A 21,900-nucleotide genomic window follows, 5' to 3' on the forward strand; every position below is an offset into this window, starting at 1 on the left:
TAAGCTTCTTTACTAAAATGGAAATAAAATTAAACCTCATTTAAATGTGTTATTTTTACAAGTGAACACAAGGTAGAATTGAATTAATTTTTCACACAAAACACTATTAAAAATAAGAATGCAACTACAGCACTGTCTTTGAATTATTTACATTTATTTTACAAAACAATAAATAGCAACATTTAAACTTATACTCTTTCTGAGCATCTTTATGCCAGCATTTATTTCAGATAAATAAAAATAAAACCAGAGCTTGCATTTTAAATAAATATTAAGGATAATTAGATTTTGTGATGCTTTTCAGAAATCAGAATCATAATAGCTTTTTGTTCAGTTTGGGAGCTGTTAAAAAAAAAGCCTTACCTCCTCCTTCCCCGCCCCCAGCCACTCACAAAAATGGTAAACAGAAATTGTCCCTAGAGAATTACCTTGCTTTTATGTAAAGTGAATCAAATCACTAACATTTAAAAAGATTTTTGAAAAATGTAAATGGGTAGTTTTGCCATGTTTGGAAAATTCTACAATTCTTATAAAAAACCTCGGGATTCTTGAAGACCATGCCAGCAGAACACAAATTCTACATTTCTGCTAAAAAAAAAAAAAAAATTTCAGAGAAGCAACTTATTAAGACTATCTACTCAGGATATAAAAGGATTTACTGTTTGTATCAATGGAAACCACAGATCCTTGAAGTAGAAAGTGATTTCCATTTTGTACAGGCATTAAATAAATTAGTTTGGGCCAGGATGTCTGAAAAGCAAACAGATGTTATCAAATTCATCAGTCCTGGTTGATACCTCAAGCAAGACTGGGCCTTCCTTGAAGAAAATTTAATCAAGGAAAAGATTAATGATTCTACACTAGAAAACAGATCTGGAAAAGATTTTAAACCACCAGTTCAAAAATGAAGTTATTTTTTAAAGTATAATTTACTATTAATTGGAGGTGGGGTGGGATAAAAGAGCAGAGAAAATATTTCTTTGATAATATTTAATATTATCAAGTTATCTCTAAAACCATTTCCAGATCAAATAGCTAGCTTTATTTTCATAGAACATTAAGACAAAATTATAGGCTTCACATTTAATCATGTATGTATACTTATTTGGAAGAAAATAGTCATATACATAACTCATTATTGAAAAGTCAATTACAAAATAGTTTTCTAGAAAAAACTATTAGAGCATTTTCAGAAAGGATGAACAATCCTGCTTCAGAAAAAAGCTAGATCAAGATTTATAAAATCAGCAGTATGGTTCACCACTTAGGTTCCTTTCACAGAAGGTAAGTTAAAAACTCTTCCATCCCATATTCAACTTTTAAAATAACCACTTCTCAATTTTCTCTTTTTTAATGTAAACCATTTTACAAGTCTCATCCTTGTCAAATTTCCTAGCTACCTTCTACTTTAAAATATTAATAGGAATAAAGCTGTGTGTCTTGCAAGGAAAAAGTTTTTCCTAATTAGAAAACCAAAAGCAGCATTTCCATTTAAAGCTCATGCATGCTACAGCATTAAGACAAAAAAATTGTGTTTCCCTTTTTCAACTTTATCATCTCTTTCTCTTATCCAATCTATTATAAATGACATTTGTGTTACTGGTACTGCTGTAAACAAGAATATTCACTAGCTGTAGTGGAAATGATTAAATTTCAATCTACCCTAACTAACCAAGTATTTATTATAAGGAAATACAGCTAGAAAAGATCCAGTTTTCAATTTGGAGGGAGTATAGGGAATTTTCTGTGTTTTAAGTGTCAAGATTTTGTCAAACTTGAGTTCTAAACCATCTTTAGTAATTCTGGTTGAAAAACTAACTTTGGAGTTGCAATTAATACAGGATAATTCTAGATCTGAAAAGCTGGTTTAAATTGAGAAAAATAACTGGAAGCTCTATACATTTTGGAGATCAATATGTCAGTATAAAAATATATATTTTGTTTTGTGATTTAAGTATTTCTGTCTCTACTGGTTGACTTCTTCCTGTCCCGACTCCTAGACCTGGATGTACTTTTGCTTTGGCTTCTTCGGCCTCTACTCTGGCTCCTGCTTCTTCGGCTTCGATCCCGCTTTCTTCCTCGACTCCTTGAGCGTCGCCTTTCATGACTTTTTGAGGAATGCTTATGAGATTTTTTCTTACTCCTATGGTGATTACTTTTCTTCCTCTCAGATTCCCCATTTCTTTTATAAGAATGATCTGGACTAGGACTTCGCCGTCTCCTTGATCTGCTGTAATATTCTTCATGGTAACCTGTCCTCTCTCTCCTTTCTGAGTTTTTACCAAATGATGTATTACTCCGATCTGGGGACATATGTATGTCTCTATTAGCTTCCCAAAATTCATTATTGGGATTTCTGAATACATGGAGAAAGTTACAGTGCTTCCCCCTTGGACACTTCTGCCTTCCAAATAAACCTGTAACAGATAATGAAAAGGTAGTTTATAGATATGTCCTTCACATCTTTTTACTTTTGCCTAGAAATTTTTATTTCAAGTGTGCTAATGACATTTATGTTCCCATTTTGATATTTAGGTAAAAATACAAAAACAATCTACAGCACAATTAGTGGTGGTTTCACTGTGGGAATAAACAACTGACTATAATAAATTTGCAGTAAAAAAAATTATCAAATTTTTGGATCTTTACAGAGTATACAAGATGCATTGAACCAAGAATCATAAATATTGGGCTCCAATACCAGCCAGTTCTGCCAACTATAAGCTCTGTGACCTTGGGCAAGTCATTTATCTGTAAACAATAAGTCTGAGTACAAAGATAGTATAATGGCATAGAAGAAAACAATAAGTATGCCCAGATACAAAGTGGTATACAAACTTAAAATGACAATGGATTTTAAGAGAGTTAACAAGGGTTAAGAGTGTTAACAAGAGGAGTTATACGTAGCCGAGAGAAGAAAATCTCCTGATATTTTAAGTTATTCTTGCCAGGAAAACAAAGGACTTTTGAGACAAAAAAACAAAACCAAACCATGAAACCCATAACTTTTTAAAAAGCACCATCTGAAGTGGATATCCTTGACAAAGAGAAGATCCAATTCATTCCCAATTGATCAATGATGGACAGAATCAGCTACACCCAGAGAAGGAACACTAGGAAATGAATGTGGACTACTTGCATTTTTGTTTTTCTTCCCAGGTTATTTTTACCTTCTGAATCTAATTTTTCTTGTGCAACAAGAGAACTGTACAGATCTGCACACATATATTGTATCTATGTATGAGACTGCCTGCCATCTAGGGAAGGAGGTAGGGGGAGGGAAGGGAAAAATTGGAACAGAAGTGAGTGCAAGGGACAATGCTGCAAAAATTAGCCATGCTTATGTTTTCTCAATAAAAAGCTATAATTAAAAAAAATAAAGTGTGTAAGCCCAACTCTTAAAAAAAAGAACTCTAAGTGGCAAATTTCACTCAAATATTCAGAACAACTATTATGTTTACATTAAGAGCTGCTAAAATGATGCTCATATATAAAATTACCCATAAGCAATCAAAACATGAAAAGAGCAAAATAACTTGATCAATTATGAGTGAAATATTTAATTATGACTAGGTTTTATATGACTGCTAGCAGCTCATACTTCTGAACAACAGTGAAAACATGAAAGGGAAAAGACTGGTTCAATCATGTCTGACTCTTTATGACCCCATGGAACATACATAGTACAACATAGTACTTATATAACATGTATATACTATATGCATAGTATAGCACAACAATATTGTCCATGGGGTTTTCCTGGCAAAGATAAGTTGATTGGTTTGTCATTTCCTTCTCCAATGGATTAAGTCTGTTAAACAGATTAAATAAATGATTTGCCCAGAATCATAGAACAAATGTCTCTCTAAAACTTGTACTTGAATATTTCTGATTCCAGACCCACCACTCTACTAAGCCACCTAAGTTGCTATTGTTGCCAGACTGTAGATACTGTAGCTTCTTGTCCATGATGGTAGGGGAAATGGACTTAGTGGTTACCTCAGTATTTATATTATCAAATATACTATACACAGATTAACAATTTTCAAAGGTTAAAATATAAGATAATTAAAATCACAGAACATAATTCTATTTTTATAACTTAGCAAACATTTCTGGATTTTGAAGTGCCTCAGGACCAAATTACTATTGTGTACTAGATATGTATAAATGCTGATCAATTACAATGATACCAGATTACAATTTATATTTTTTTCCATCTCTTATTCTTGTGGCATTTTGTTTACTACCTTTGTAACAGATATGGAAACAAGCTGTTCTTATTTTAACATTGGCAACTAAATCCCATTTCCTTTCAACAAAATTTGTGGTTTTGAAGTTTTACTAGAAATAAAGGGCATTTAATCTGGCAAAAGACTGAAAAACCCCCAAAGCATATCATTTTGCCTTTTAACAATAAAAGTAATTTTGTACATTTGATAAGCCATCTCTTCTGTGTTAGAGAATAAATAATTAAGACCTAAGATGATCTCCATTTACAAGAAATGAATTAGATAGCAATTATTTCTATTATAATAATAATATGAAGCTCATTTATAAAAGTGTATATGTTCCCTTTATGCAACATAAAACAGTAATATACTCCTCAATTGAAAGGAACCTAGAAATTTCTCAGCACGTCAGTATTCAAAAGTATTGTTGAGCCATTAGGGTAGAAGTAAGGAAAGTCTTGGGATCAGACTAACTTGTCTACTACTTTAAACATGAGAGGAAGATCCTGATTCTATGGCTTAATCCCCTACTTCTTATGATTTAAAACTAAGATATATTGAACTCCAGAGAGTCAGGGGGCCCAGTCAAAACTATTTTTATAATACTAGGATATTTTCATATCTAATATAACAAATATAGATATAAAACACTCAAAAGTTCTTTAGAAGATTTGTGTTAATTTTCAAGAGACCAAAAACTTTGAGAATCAGTTCATTTTCTATCATTCTGTTCTATTATGTAAAAAGGCACACCACCTTTAGTTTTCTGATTTCTTTTTCAAGAAATTTCTCCTAACAGTTTCTTTCCTTGTTAGACTGGAAAGAATGGTGGATTTTAAGTCAGAGGTCTTGAATTCAAATCCTAATCTTGCCTCTTGTACTTCTGCTCTTGGGCAAGTATTTACCCCCTCTAGGAACTCAATTTCCTCATCTTTTACATGTACTCAATGACCTCTGTCCTAGAGCTACACGATCCTTTTTACAACAATTTCTTTTTACACTATAAAGATCTACTTTACCACAAATAGCCATTTTCCACCGTGTTACTGGTGAGAATTCACATTGAAGCTGTCGTCCTGCATACCATCGTCCATTGAATAGAGAGAAGGCTGCCTGACATTCTTCCTCCCTTTAAAAAAATTTTAAAAACAACATTTCATGTAAATCCAAATCATTCACATTGGATTAAACCTTATTATTAATAATAGGGTTAACAGTTTAACCTGGATCATTATTTCTATTACCCACTGAAATGTTTTCTAACTACATATTATCATTCTTATAAATTTTTATTGAAATTTATAATCTCACTAACAAAAATTTCTTCTTAAAACTTCTAAACTTAAAAACAAATTACATTCTGCCTCCCATAGTTTCTACCCTGAGTTACCAAAAGTCCCAGGCAAAAAGTAGAGATAGAACTCTTAATATATTTTACCAGGCTATGATATATTTTCTAGGTAGGTAACAATGTACCACAACATCCCTGTTTATCAACTTCAAAGCTGCCTAAAAAAAAAAGCTTATCTTCAAGATGACTGTGGCAACTAATAAATTACCACTATTTTATATTTATATAACATTTTACAAATGTTACCTGAGTTCATTTGATCGTTACAACAACCCTATTAAGGTGGGGAGGACAAATGGCATATACCCACTGTAAACACAAGGTCCAGTGAGGTTTCTTGAAATAGACATTTATTGCTTTATATTTTATAAGTTCCCTTATATTCCACTGTGCATATGCAATGTTTTAATTTTCCTATATACAAATTTAAAATAAATAATGGGGGAAAAAGAAAATTTAGTTTTAAAAGATTAAAATACTTTTTCAAAAGCATCAATGAGCTATTCATGTTAGAAAATTTTTACCAATAAAAAGAATATAAGTGCAAATTTATTAAGTCTCATTATGGTATTTGGTATATAGCCCAATAGACATAGTAAAAGTCTAGATAGTTGAGAGTCATGCTAGATAATAAAAATCAAAACTTGATCATGAAATGTTTTATATGTTAAATTGCCTGACATGTTAAATTTACTTTTCATACACACTACCAATATATCAGATGATCTGAAAATCCGCATTTTATCATTTGGTGACAAAATCTCAGAACTCCAGCACAATGATCATGCTCCAAAAGAAGCCTGGATAGGCATACTTACGACTGATATTGCACATATACATTTCCTCTTAGATGAGGCTCAAAGTTGCAGCTGACCTAAGAAAAACAAAAATATTCTACGATTAGAAAAACAAATCCAAGGAAGATACAGTTATTATAATGCTAATGACAAACGTTATGTCTAGCCAGGCTAATGTGCCAAAATGGAAAATAATTACCAACATTTTCAAAACAAATTCAACATCAACAAGAAAGCATTCCAATGATTCTTTCAAAAGGATTTGAAATGCTCTTCAATTCAATAAACATTTACTGAGTTCCCACTGGGCACTAAGCTAGGCATTGGAGTCACAAAAAAAAGTTGAAAAACAAAAACAAAAAACAACAGTTCTTGCCCTAAAGAAGTCTATATTTTACTGGACCTATTTACTGGGCCATTCTTACATTTCAAGTGATAAATTAGGTATATAACAATATACAAAGCATGTATTTTGTTAAGCATCATATATATTTTTTCCCAATATTTTTCCACCTTTCAAAATAACCCCAAATCCATACGATAAAATTTTATTTAGGATTACATAATCAAATATTTTGAAAGCTAAGTATAACAATTTCAAAAATGTTATCATCTCACCATGACATTAAGAAAACACAGGCCATTTCTCTGCGGCCCTCTCATATTCCCTTCTTCAGCTTGGCTGTGATTTCAAAACTACATGAAACCCAAGCCCTAAGCTCACCTCTCCATGATTATTACTTTGTTATTATCCTTTTTCTATCTTTGGACTGCTATATGTGAACATGTACAAGTTTCATCCCAAGTTAAGAAATTGTCATTTGATTCTGTGATTTTATCAAACCATCTCTGCTTCCCTCTCCCACATTCAGGGATATGTTCTGACTGGTCTACTACACATCCAACCAAAGATTGAGTAATTTCTCAATCAGGAAGCCTTTTCTCAGTCTCTATTCCTTTGATTTTTCTACACATTTTGATACCAGCAAACATCTCCTCCTGGAACATGTCTCTTCTGTTGACTTTCTGATTTGCTGCTCCTTTTCTCTCCATCCCAGTTTCCTTAAAAGAACTGTACCAAAACTACATTTGTCATCTTCCCAGCCTAAACTCAGTCTCTTCCAAGTTCTATTTTCTTAGTTAACAGCATCTATAGTCAAGTTTAAAACCTAGGGATTACAGCCTTGACTTGTCTCCTTTCTCTATATCTTATCAGTTGCTCAGTTCTGTCAATTTTTTTTTTTTTTTTTGAGTTTTAAGAAGCAGCTGGAGTTAAGTGACTTGCCCAGGTACAAAGTGTTAACTGTCTGAGACCTAATTTGAACTCAGGTCCTCCTGACTCCAGGACCAGTGCTCTCTCCATTGTGCCATCAAGATATCAGTTCTATCAATTCCACCTCTACATCTCTCCCATCTCTCCGCTCTCCCTCCATACATTTCACTACTAGTCTAGAAGATTCTATGAGCATCCTAACTGATCTGCCACCAATCTCTTCACATTCCAATACAGTTCTCACACAAAATTAACAAAATAGCAAAAACAAGGCAAAAATCTATCCAATATCACTTTTCTACTTAAAATCTTAAATGGTCACCAACTGTCACTTACATAAGGCAAAAATTTTTTAGCCTGGTAGTTATTACCACTGCCCTCTTCCAATTTTACTTTTTTCCAACCTGATTACACATTTCAATTATTCTACACATTCTAAATTCCAGCCAAATTGGACTACCTGCTACATGAATTGTATCCAGTATCTTCTAAATTTAACAGTAAGTTAACTATTAAATGTTTATTGAATTTTAATTTATAAAACATCATCTAACCCTACCTTGAATTGAATAACTTTTCCCACATTCTTGAATTCTGGAAGTACATCTTCATAGAAATCTAGGAACTGCTGATAGGTTTCCTCCTCACTGTACTCCAGGCTTGCATCAGTATCATAGTCATCCCGTCTGCACTGCTCCATTCCAAATGTTATAAACATACTTCTAATAAGAAGTGTTTGACTAGATGTTGGGTAATTATGCTTTCGTGAACACCTGTATACAAGAGAGGGGAAAAAAAAACACATGGAAACTCTGTATTTAAAAATAACATGTAACAATTCTGCTTTAAGTTGATTCAACTGGAGTTTCAGTTAACTCAATGATTTAAATTCTATTAAGATACATATCTCAGCCTCTGCCAAAGTCAAAATTAACTCTTAACAAGTAAAATATATATAGCTTTCAGCAGGTTAGAAAACTCTGTGGAAATGAGTTCAGCTTCATTCAGCTATCTTTCAATAAAGAAAGACCAGAAGAATACAGTAATAAGAGCAAATAGAATTTGTGTTGTAGGAGTTATGGTTGGGAAGGCAGAATCCATCACAAGGAAAGCAGACATTAAAAGGAAAATTAAGTTTTAAGAAGACAGGATATTGGGAAAGTGCTTTGTAAACTTAAAATGTGAGTTTTTGTTACTATGAAGGAGCAGAGGCTAATAAGCAAATTATAGTACAATGAAATGTTTATTAAAAATGCCTATTTTAATTTAATTTTCTGCTTATCTAAAAGTTAAGAAAATCTTTCTGGATATTGATAGAACTCTTTATAGTGGTCTAAAAAAAAAGTAAAATCTACGTTGTTGTAAGTTTATTGAAAAGTTGTATAAAACTGTACAGTTACAGAACTAGAAAATTTGTGTTCAAATACTGGCTCTTTTTTGTTAGCTGTGCAAACTTGGGTCTACTTCTTCAGGTCTGTGAGCCTCAGTTTCCCCATTTGTAAAATGTGGAGGTTAAAACTGGAAGGGTCCTTTGTGTTTTTATATACCAATCTATTATTCATAATTAAAGAATGATTCAATAAACTGTGATACAGAGATGTAATGTAATAGTATTGTGTAGGAGGAAATGACAAATATGAGAAATTCAGAGAAACATGAAAAGAAAGACATGTGTTAACATGTCTTTTCAAAAGAATTGAGCCAAGTATAAAATAAAATATGACTGACAGGTAGCTAAACAAAGAAAAATTGGAAAGCCAATGAACATATAAAAAATGACAAAAATATTTGGAATCAATGGCTTTGATAGCAATTATTTTTTCTACAGTTGACCGCCTTAGCAAAAATCTTGTTATTTTTCCACTAATTTCATTTACACATATCAGTACTGAGATACTACTTGAAGCTCTCCAGACAGCTACTTCAAATATCAAATAAACAGTTCAATCCAACTAGCAGCAGTGGTGATTCAAAGATTTTCCAAATATGGACTCGCCCTCATGTTAGCAAAAAAAAAAGAAAGAAAGAAAATATTCAAAAATTTGGCCATTGGTGTTTTTATGTCTGCAGAACTATCCATGAGTTGATTCTTTTTGTGTTACAAAAAAAAAAAAAAAAAAATTTATCAGAAATCTCAATGAGTAGAGAGCATGGTGGTTCATGGAAGATAAATTTATTGCGCTTTAAAAAACTGCCTTACACTCCCACCAAGGAATTGGACAAAATAATATCTAGAGTTCTCTTCATTTCTCAGAGCTTAAATTCTATAATTTATTGAAGCATTTGGAAGGTCCAATTGTCACTAAAATAAAGTTAAACTTTTAAAAACTTTTCATATTTCATATTCAAAGTTCTAAAGAAAGCCAAATACTGACCCTACAGACAACCTAGTATTCAAATCCTAGTGCTGTGTAGACTAAGGTATCTGTGTGATATTGCTAAATCACATTTTCTCCTTATAACATGAGGATTTTAGACTAAATGGCTTCTGTGGTTCATTCCAGCTCTAGATCAAAAACTCTCAAATAATCAAAGGTGTCTGAAATCTTGAAGATGGAAATATGGGAAAATATGGCTGAAATTCCCAGCAAACTATTCAAGAATAAGTATATGAATTTGGATACTTTCTTATGACTCCTTTGATAACAGCATGACAATAGATCTCGTAAGATCAATTATTTTTGTACCAGCAAGCAAAGTGGGGAAAAGACAATTTTATGCTAAAATAATCTATAGGGAAAAATCCAAGAAAAACTGAAGGAAATGCAGGAAAGGAGCTCACTCAGAAATCAGAAATGGAGAAAGGCATGGAGAAAGGCAGCCTTAGCACTAGCTTGAAAAGAGTAGGGTGGAGAAACACAAAAATGAAGAGTTGATTGTATTAACATTTAACACTCAAAATCCCCAAATATTATGCAATTTTTTTTCTTAATGCATTTAAATATTACCTATCTCCAAATCGGCAAGATCCCGTCTTAATGTAGAATGGACAATTAGCTTGATCTTTCTCTGTTGCTCTTAAATCCACTGGTGGTTCTGGATTATGCCATGTGACACCATTTTCCAACTATATATAAAACATCATAATTTATTTTATCATCTGTATATTACTAAAGAGCCACTATTTCAAAAGATATCTTCAAAATATTTCTTGTGAAAATTAAGTCAATGTATTTCATTCTCTACCAAGTAGAAACAGGCCATTTCTCTTTTAGCTCCAGATCCTTTCTTGAATACTATTCTTTTTTAGGAAGAATGAGTTCCATTAAATTCTCTTCTGATGTTTTATTGTGACATGGAGGTGAACCAAAGCCTACATAAGGAGTGTATGTATGTGTGTGTGTGTGTGTGTGTGTATTTAAAACTAGCTAAACTGATTTTGAAAGGCTAAAAACCAAGATGACTATAGGATAATAAAAATTTTTGATTATATCAACTTTCAGAGACCATGTTCATAACATTCATTCATAACATGTTACATCAATTAACAGTGATAGAGGGAATTCTCTTGAGATTAAGTTAGAGCTAAAATAGTCCATACTGGTTTTAATATCTATAATATAGCTCACAAATGCAAATATGTGAGTAGCATAAATAAAAACGATCTTGGTCAAATGAAAAACAAGACACTCACTGCTATGCAAGACCATTTCTGTAATTCCTAGATCAAGCTGATTTTTTTTAAGTTCACTTCCTATCTCCAAATTTCAAAGATTGAAGTGTTTTTTTAGCATCAATTGCATTTAATTATCATTAAGTATCCTTTGGCTATACAATAAAAGAAGCAGAAACAAACAAGTGCCTTCAAAAATAAATTAATTTGGACTTAGCAAAAGTAAAGAAACATCAGAGTTCTTGTTAAAATGTCACAACTGAATTCCAATTCTAAACAGAAGGTATAGAAAATACCTGACTTTCAGCCTGATCCAGCATCTTCTGCACAGCTTCCTATAAATGGTGCAAACATAGGACTAGTGAAAACTTTGAAGTCAGGTAACTCACATCTGGTTTCTCTGGTTAAGAACCTAATTTGCAACATTTTCTGACTTTATGCATCCAAAATGTTTAAATTTCTTATTTTGTACTGGAAAGACACCCTAAAAAACTATTAAAGGATACAGCTTTATGAAAAAATTTTCATCCAAGTGGCAGACAAAGAATATTAGACATCTTTTAAGTTATTCCTTATAAGAAATTGTAACAAGTTCAGTAGCAGCAGGACTTTGGCACATCTTCCTATAAGTACTAGCTCATTTCTTTCAAAAAATATTACGAGCACCACAAAACACATTTTAAAAAGAAACTAGAAATTTAATTAGAAATTTTGAAGAACTTAACCCCAGCCTCAAAAAAAAAAAAAAAAAAAAAAAGAAATTTTGAAGAGTATAATCTATAATCCTAATACTAATACCTGGGACTAATGGTGGAAACTTTTAATTTTCATTAATAAGGCAAATAAAATCAAACTCTACCTACTCTGTACATACTTCATTTATGGTTATGGAAAACTTATGTACTGCAGGCTTTTTTTTTTTTTTAAAGCATTTATTAATCACCTGCTATGTGTTAAGCACTATACAAATATTATATTTGATCCTCACAACAATCCCAAGAGATAGGTGTCATTTTACAGTTGAGGAAGCTGAGGCCTATAGGTTCTCTGAGTCATATAGCTAGTATCTGAGGCAGAATTTGAATTAAGATGCTTCTAATTCCAAGAGCCTAGTATTCTGTTCACAGCACCACCTAGCTGTTAGGGGCTGTGTTCACTGCAGTCATTCTAGATAGATCATTCACTTCTACCCTCCTTTTGCTTTCTATGAACTGTCTGTCTTATCACCCAAGGCTTCAGATAACCTACAAAATGCAGCCTTCTTTGGGAGGCTTTTCTCAGTCTATTTTTTTTTTTTTTTTTTGGACTAGGTGAAACAGGAGATTCTTTGCTTCAATTGCTACCTAGCCTTAATCACGAATGGGTGTTGCCTCAATCAAACTGAGACCTGCTGAAGATCTTAGTTTAAAGAGGCAAAAGTCTCCCAAGGTCCAGATGTCAAGGCATCTAGGGCCATCTCCAGTCGTACTGATTTATATTTGGCCACTGGACCCAGATGTTCTGGAGGTAAAAGTGAGGCAGGTGACCTTGCACAACCTCTCTCATTCGAATCCAAAATATTTGCATGTCATGGTATCATTTCTCTGATGTCATGGACCTCTTAAAGAATGAAGGACAAGGGGCAGTTAGATGTTGAAGTGGATAAAGCACCAGCTCTGAAGTCAGGAGGGCCTGAGTTCAAATCTGACCTCATATACTTAATACTTCCTATCTGCATGCCCTTAGGCAAATCACTTAACCCCAATTGCCTCAGGAAAAAAAAAGGACAAAACAAAAATATAACCTAAGGTTATGTATAGGGGACCTGTACAAGAGATTTCCTCTAATGCTTTCAAGTGATGTATAAAAGTATTCAATAAAAAGTACAATTATCCAATTTTAGAACAAATCTTAAAATATTCCAAAAAGTTCACTTTTCCTTTTCCTGTTCTTTGAGAGAAACTTCACTTTATCACTGTTTCTCACACTGCCTCATACTATATTATTTCTGTCAATATTTTAACCTTCTTCTCAGTCACTCTTTCTATATGAATCTTATAATTCCCTTAGAATTTCCCACAAGATCTAAGTAAATACTAGATTCTTAATGTTTGTTGAAATGGGTACTTCCTGTTATCACAGCTTCTTTGACTGTTTTCTTTGGTTGTAATGAAATTCTGTGTGCCCTAACTCTTTCTTAAGCACAAAATTAGAACTTCTGTGTAAGTTCTGCTCATGCTTCTAAAGAAGTTCAAGGAAGGAGGAGCCACTGGGAATCAAAAGACTTGGATTTGATTTCTGGTTCTGCTACTTACTGTGATCTGAACTAAATATCTTCATCTGTCCCAGCCTTAGTTTCCTCATCTGTAAAATGAGGGCTCCTAAACAGATGATCTGTAAAGCTCTCTTCCACATCTGGTCCTTGTCAAATACTGCTTACAGAACTTTGTGTTACAAAATGCAAAGATTTCCCACTGTTCTCTATGGAAGATCAGTGGTATACTTAGAATTGACCAGATAGCTTTATCCTTTGCAATTTTAGAAATCAAAGAATGCTCTATCAGGACTACATACAAGTAAAATAATACACATGAGTTTTTAGTGATCAATAAAGTTGAAATTATTTTTTATAGCAATTTGTAGCCTAGAATCTGACTGAATTTTAACATAAAAGGTATCATTACCAAGCAGTGACGTGCTTTTATTTAAAAAAAGGGAATACTTGAATCTGAGTATTTAGTGCTGTCGTTGTAAATTACCCTGATAATCAAAAAACCAAGGATCTACCACAATTTTTATTTTATCCCATTTAATACCCTTTACTACCCAATTCTATCTTTTCCCGCTCAATAATTTATAGAAAAGATACATCCTGATGAACCAGTCAAGGAAAGATGAGCTGTGACATCTTTTGAATAAACACACTGTTAAGGAGCAGCAGCAAGATATCCAAGTCAAAAGTTTAAAAAAGGTACAATACCAATTTTCTTAAAGAAATTAAACAATAGCCAGAATTGGTTATTACTATTTTGAATTGTTAAGCAATCTAAATCTGACACTCCCCCCTCAAAAAAATTTCCTCTAACAACTCATCTAATTTAAATATACATATATATGCATGCGTGTAGACATATGTACATATTTACATATGTAAAATACATACAAATAAACACATATTTGCTGAACTGTCATAGAAATTATCAAATCTGATATGAAATAAAATTCTGGAAGAAGTAAAATACATATTCTCTTGAAAAGATAATTTACTGGAATATTACTATATCACTATGTTACTGAAGTCATTTCTACTATCACACATACATTAAAGATTAGCCTAATAGTGAGTTCCATTTTATATGCAAATCTAAAGCTTAAAGCAAGATTCAGAATTTTATTTCCAAAGCTTATTCTTAATGCCCATCATCTATTCTATGTGATACTGTAAGAGGATACGCAGTGCGTTTATCCTCCTAGGAGTGGAATCACCTCTCTGTCTCTCTTCTCCTGTTGTCTCTGTTCTTCTTCCTGTTTCTCTTTCCTTTGTTGTTCTTCCCATTCTTCTTTGATCTTTCTCTTTTAAAAAAAAAAGGGGGGGGAGTAAGGGGAGCTTTAGAATAATACATCAAGAAATGCAAATGTACATAAAAGTCTAAACAAATGGGTAAAGTAGATATAAACTAAGTTAAAAATATTAATTCTCATTTCAATTTTTAAAACTATTATAAATAAACACTAGCTGAGTTTAAATTGATAATCATTTTGGTTTTGATTAGTACTATACCTCTTCTTCTTCTTGTCGTCTTTTTGCTGCCTCTTCCTTTTCCTTCTTTAGTTTAAATTCTTCTTGAGCCTTCTGTTCTCTCAGTAACCACTCCTCATGTAATTTTTGCCTGCCAATACAATCAAATACTCATAAAAACAAACTGTCATTTATGCAACATTTTAAAGGGTCAACAACATTATTTAGCTGTAGGGGATGTAGTAGTGAATGCATTCATTCCCTACTCTCATAGAAATCACTGTTTTACTTAGGAATGTGATATGTAGATAAAAGTGACAGTATGAAAATACACATGATAACTAAAAGAGGTACCAAGTGCTTTAATGGTCTTGGAAGGTATATTACTGAATATTGGGAAAATGAGGAACTATTCAATGGAGAAATCTCAATTTCAATTTAAAGTATGGGTAAGAATTAACAGACATTCCGATCTGTTGGATAAGATATTCAAGATCTGGGAAATGATAAAAGGTAACATTGTATAGGAGATGGTAAGTAATAGAATTATATAAAATAAGATTGAAAAAGAAAATAGCAGCTTGTACCTAGATAAGGAGTTTCAATTTAATTCAATAGGTATTTAGAAGCCACTAATATAGACATGCAAAAGGAAAATTAATTACGAACAATAGATTAGGAGAAATAAATTATTAAACCATTTAGATGAATACTATCAAGTTATATTCAACAAGCATTTATGGGGCATTGATTATATACCAGATAGCATGCTAGGTACAGAACAAATAATCAAAGACAATACTACAGTGCTAGTTATGGGAATAAAAAGGATTGGACAGGAGAGCTATTACAAAAATGGAATCAAAAGAACTTGGCAATTAATTAGCTGGAGAATTAGAAACAGTAACATTAATATAAGAAAATGGATGAATTGGAGTCTTGCATCTCCAAATATCTCTTAGACACTTTAAACTGGATATTTCATAGGCATTTTTAAGGTTTAACAAGTGCAAAACAGATTTTTTTTTTCCCACTAAAGTTCCAGAATTCCTAAAGCTTCTGAACTTCCCTATTACTGCTGATATCATAATCATCCTTCCAGTCAACCAGCCTCATACCTCAGTGTTGTCCTTCAATCCCTATTTACCCCAGGCATCCAATCCCAATACTTAATACGGTGTCTGGCAGAGTAGATGCTTAATAAATGCTTACTAACTGACCAATCTACTGACAACTGTTTCTCCTTCGCATCTCTTAATCCCCACTTCTGTGCTCACACTGTCATTACCCTAAAACAGAGCAGGTGTTAATCATCTTTGACAATCTCACCCTACTGTAATCTATACTCTATTCAGCTGCTAAGGTTTTTAATTTTCTGTTTTTAACAAAGTATAAGTCTGCCTATATACCACCATTATTCAATGAGCTTGTGTAGCACTCTATTACCTCCAGAATGAAATATAAAGGGTTTGCAGGTTTTTGGAAGGGATTTTTAGGTATCTTATCCCACTGTTCCTTAAACAACATATTCCATTACTCATCTCTATGTCTTTGCACTGAATGTCCCAACCCCTTTATCTTTTTCTCTGTTTTTCTGTGTTTCCTTGACTCTTTCAAGAGTTAGCTCAAAGTTCTTCTTGCAGGAGTCCAGTCGGGGCTGTCCCTGTTGCTAATACCTCAGTCTTTCAGATTACTTTCCATCTACTTTTTATCTAATTTATATGTTTCAAGGTATTTATATCTTGTCTGTAGTAGAATATAAGTCACCCCTCTTCTTTCCCACACACCACCCTGCCCCTTCCATCTTACTCTTGAAGACTTCACTGTCAGTTCTTCAAGAGTAGAATATATTTTTCCTTACCCTGGTATTTAAAGGGACCATTTGATCAGTCTCCAAAAAGACACAAGTTTACTGTTCCAATTTCTAAATTACTGGATGCTTCCCCAAAGTATAATTACCAACAAAAAAGCTGGTATATATAAGGCTATGAGCTTTACAGTAGGTGTATCCTATCCCATAATAAGAGTGTTAAAGTTTCTACTGTTTAAATTAATGTGTTTTTCATCACTACTAACCTTTCAGCTTCTAACTGTTTTTCTTCTTCTTCCAGTTGTTCAACAATGGATTCATCTTCCTCTTCATCTTTCTGTGATAGTCCTGAGGGAATAGGAATAGTTGACTTAAATGCCTACGAGCTCACATCTTTTCTTAAATCATTCACATATTAATTCAGAGGGAAAAATGTTTAATTACCAATCATGATAAAAGGGTTAATAAAAAAGTTTTCTTCTATCCATAAATTCAAATTTGAGTTCACAATATTGTACAATTTAATCAACAACCTGTTATTCCAAATATTTAACCATATTTTTAAACAGTGCTGGTGTAAATAATCATTTGGTTGATTAAATTTATAGGAATGAAAAACTTTCAATCCCTAACATTTAAGTCTATTATCACATGCATCTTTTCTAAGTTAAGTTTTTGGGTTGTTTTGTTTTGTTTTGTTTTTAATTTTAAAACAAGAATGGTTTTTCTTCATTATGGAAGAAAAGGCTATTTTGTCATTTCCTATTGCAAGCAAAACTGGTTTGAAATTTTACTACTGTCTCTAATGCTTGCCAATTATAACCTTGGGAAAGTCACTTGGATTTCAGTTTCTTAATTTGTAAAATGAGGACATCAACTAGATAGCCTCTGATCCTTAGCTCTAGGTTTATGATCCTACAACCCTATACAATTCATCATAGAGAAAATTCATTTAACTCTAAAGAAACTTTGGAGCTTTAGAACTAGTGGTAGATGAGAATTAAAAAGCCTTACTATTTCTTGAACTGGTTTTCTTTTGATGGCTTCTTAAGAACTAAACATAACTGTGTATCTATGGATTGTATAAGCAGTGATAATCCATCAACAGATTGAATACCAGGGATTTCAGTGATGTGGGAAATCCAAGAAGAGAAACTCCCACCAATGATCAGATTGAAACCTAGTCTTGAGTTAGAATTGTAGTTTAGAATCTTAAAGAGTTAAGCTCAGAGGACTATTCCAACTTGTCAACATTCCCATAGCTAAGAATCTAAGGAATGATTTGAGCCCACACTATCTTCTACTTCCAGATGACACATTTAAAATATGCTAAAAAATTATGTTGATAGAGAACTAATTTTGAGTCAGGAAGTCCTGCATTTAAATTCCACTTTTACTTGTTAAATCATGTCTGAACAACTTTTCAAAACCCCAGTTGGGTTTTCTTGATAAAGATAATGGAATGGTTAACCACTGCCTTCTCCAGCTTATTTTACAGGTGAAGAAACTGAGGTAAATAGGGTTAAGCGACTTGCCCAGAGTCAGACAATTATTAAGTATCTGGATTTGAACTTGGGAAAATTCGAGTCTTCCTCACTTCAGGACCAGCACTCTATCCACTGTACCTAATTGCATTCCCTCCCCCCCAATTCCCTCAGCTATAAGAAGATGAACAAGCCACTTAATACTTCATGTTTCTCTAAGACCATAAATTGCAAATGAGTTGTCAATTTGCTTTTGTTTCCTTATCTACACAGTTCCTTATGTCAGTGAAATAGAGGTCTGGATCAACAATAATAACTCTTTATTAAGGTAATTGCTGACTTACAGAGAAAAGTTCCTTAATTTGTAAAGAAAAGTAGAATTACTCAGGGTCTAGAGGAATAGAAGATCAAAGGACAGCCTAACCATAATGAACTCAGAGGATATTTGGAGAAATTGAGGGAGGGAAAAAAAAGGGCAAGCCAGTTCAGTAAAAGGCTGGACATCTGAAAAGAGGTTCACTGAGCTTGCCCTATCCTTGCCCAGCATTGATGGTCCAAAAGCTAGGAAAGAAGAGTCTGTATAAAAAGAGAGCTATAGAAACCAAAAATACATTAGGGTTAGACAATCAGGTGTCTGAAACAATTATAAATCACATGGACAACAGTAAGAGAATATAGGTGTCTGAGGAAAAAAAAAAATGAAAACAAGGAAGAAAGAGGCATCCAGACAGAATAGTAAAATTGACCTTTGCAATGGGACTCACCAGCAATTCTACATAATTTGTAATGGTCTACTTATGATAATATAATATATGGTTCTCTTTGTTCCACTCAAAACCAGCTTAAGTATTAAGTAATGACAGCAAAAGCAAGGAGCTTACTGTAGTGTCATATTACTTTGTAATGGAAAGAGCACTAGATCTGGAGACAAAAGACCTGGGCTCAAATCTTGACAAAACCTGTCTGTCCATGAGCAAATCTTTTAACCTCCACTGGCTTCAGTTTCTTCTATAAAATAAGGCAATTGGACTAGATTATCTATGAAATTTCAGTTTTAAATTCAAATTTCTAAATTAAATTTTATGATCCAATATATGCAGAACAATAAGGGATGTTTTCTAAGGCATATCTTTAAACCAGTTATATATTCCATCTTTAAATTATGTCTTGTATTTTTCTTATGATTCAAGAATTTCTTAGTTGAATTTCAATTATTAGGTCATCAAGAAGAAATTAAAATATTTACAAGAAATGTTCAAATCCTGTATTTTTTTTAAAGGCAAAGTATTGGTTATTCACTGAAATCGCTCCAGAAGAAATTATTGATACCATTTCTTTCAGCTAAAGGAGATGATTTTTACAATTTAACCAAGTGGAAGTAAAAACAACTTCAATCACCTGGTTAATAATTTTTTAAAAGAGGAGTTTTCAACATTAAAATCCTATTTTTAAAGCCATATGTAATTCCAGATTCTTGTAAGTATTCCCTGTTATAACAACTGAAAAAAATCAGAATGATTGAAGTTGCATTAAGTAAAATTATCCAAAACAAAATTCAGAACATTTTTCCACAACAAAGCTTGTAAAACTTTAGATTGGAAGATTTAAATGACTGACTTAAATTTCATGTATTATCTGTGGATTTCAAATAATTAGTTTTGATCGACATTCGATTATCAACTATGTTATCTGGCTTTGCAAGGAGAACATAAATACCACATTGGGTGATAACAATGGTTCTCCAAGTCTAACATAAATAAAATATTTAAGAATCTGAACAATGCCACAGGAACTTTAAGAAAACTGGAATTGGAATTCAGGAGAGTTTCATTTTAAACTTGTCCCTATTTCTATTACTTTGGAAAGTCATTAGCCTCTTGTGCTTCATTCTGTATCCTCAAAGGCTATTTTATTCTTGCTTAACTCCATTACCTTGGACTCTAAACATCCACTTCTTAGGCTTCCATCTGTATCCTCACCGTTCAGAGATAACATCTCCACCACCTTTCATAATCTCACTACCTCTTACTTGTGCCGAGTTAGTAACTTCTTGTGCTTCATTCGGTACCCTCACAGATCAAAGAGAGTAAGTTCACAATAGCTGCCGCTTATTATTCCAATAACAAATGGTTGTCTATATTTAAATTTACTTGATTGTGTACAAAGTACTTTCCTTACACCAACTCTCCTAAGGTCTCTCTAAGTGCTCAGGCAGTTCGGATGACCCGGCCGCAAGGAATCACGATTAATGCAGCGTTGGAAGCAGGTATTCTGCGGAATTCCCCAATTCTCCCCGCCACACATGCGGCCAGCAGAAGCTGAAGGGATTATCCACAAACACTCACTGAGCACCCGCCCAACCCACTGGGGACACGGGACAGAACGCGTGGGAGGTAAGGCGACGACATCGCGCCAAGCGCTGGAGGTGATCATCACTCTGCTTAAGGAGACAACGCACGGATCACACCGAGAAGGCCGCCGATCTCTCCGGCAGCGGAGTTTTCCTATCTGTCCGTGAGAGAGCTCTCTCCAGACTGGGGACGGAGCTGACCGTGTAACCTCAACAGGCTGCTGGGCAAAGGGGGAGATGTCGGGGCCCTCCTCCCACCCACCCACAGCGCAGGTGAGGGCGGGATGTCCATTACCTGAGTCTCGCAACTTAGCTCGCTCCTGCCGCCTTCTGCGGCGTTTCTCCTTCTTCAAAGCAGCTCGGTACTTCTTGTGGCTGGAAGACACGCTCAGGGTCACTCGGGTGGCCCTGCCAAGGGGTCCCACGCCCCCCTCCCGCCCTCGGGAGCTGTGGCTCAGGGTTTCTGGTCAGGCCTCCCGGTCCTCATCCTGGCCCCGACCTCCCGCCCCGTGCCGGAGAAGGCAAACGATGGGAGCGGGCGCGGGGCCTCCTTTCTTCCCTCCCAGCCATTCACAGCGATTCCCGAGGGCGCTCCCTCTCCAGTCCCTCAACCCCGCTTACTTGGGTTTCTCAGTTAACGGCAACACTGCGGGCGCAGCCATCTTGAGAATGCCACCGCCTACTACGTACGTCTGCACGTCCCCCCGGGTCAACCGGAAGAGGCGGAGTCCTGGGGAAAGAGCCGCGCGGAGTCGCTGTCAGCTCTTCCGGAGGTGGAGAAGACAAAGCTCCGCCCTGCTTCCTCGGTGCCCTCGTTCGCCAGAAAGAGTACGGTACTGCACCATTCTTGGCGCGAGCGATAACCTAGAAGGGGAGAAAAAGGCGGAGACAAAAGAGCGAAGACGTGGACCAGATTTCTCCAGATGAACCGGTGGATATCGGGAGACGTAGAAACATGTCCCGCCGGGATAGTCTGCCCTCACTTCAGGGAATCAGACAGCGAGGGTTCAAGAACCTTGAGATTTTCATCCTCCTAAAATTACCGACCGGGCTCTAGAGAATACAAGGAAAACCCCCCAAATCCTGAAAAACAAAAATGGCAACAACTACAAAAACCCACGCACGCACAACTCACAAATAGATGTAGGCGTCAGGACTGCAGGGCTGGAAGGGAGCCCAGCAGCTTTCTGGGGAAATCCATGCCCCCCAAAGAAAGCAGCGAGGTGACACTCCTGAGGGGATCTCCCTCCCCCCAGGTAGTCCTGTCTGCCT

General features: G+C 34.5%; 1 protein-coding gene across 1 annotated transcript; it reads right to left on the minus strand.

Moving 5' to 3' along the window:
- Nucleotides 1–133: 133 nt before the first annotated feature.
- ZRSR2 (zinc finger CCCH-type, RNA binding motif and serine/arginine rich 2) lies at nt 134–21,389 on the minus strand. The gene is made up of 11 exons (XM_074299913.1): nt 21,250–21,389; nt 20,924–21,003; nt 17,061–17,142; nt 15,027–15,135; nt 14,732–14,818; nt 11,563–11,601; nt 10,602–10,720; nt 8,213–8,426; nt 6,402–6,457; nt 5,252–5,361; nt 134–2,417 (listed from the first exon to the last, which is right to left on the minus strand). The coding sequence occupies exons 1-11, from the start codon at nt 21,288–21,290 to the stop codon at nt 1,951–1,953; spliced, it is 1,404 nt and encodes a 467-aa protein (XP_074156014.1). The 5' UTR covers nt 21,291–21,389; the 3' UTR covers nt 134–1,950.
- Between the last annotated feature and the right edge of the window lie 511 nt (nt 21,390–21,900).

Source organism: Sminthopsis crassicaudata, chromosome 3, assembly GCF_048593235.1.
Source record: "Sminthopsis crassicaudata isolate SCR6 chromosome 3, ASM4859323v1, whole genome shotgun sequence".
Lineage (NCBI taxonomy): Eukaryota > Metazoa > Chordata > Mammalia > Dasyuromorphia > Dasyuridae > Sminthopsis > Sminthopsis crassicaudata.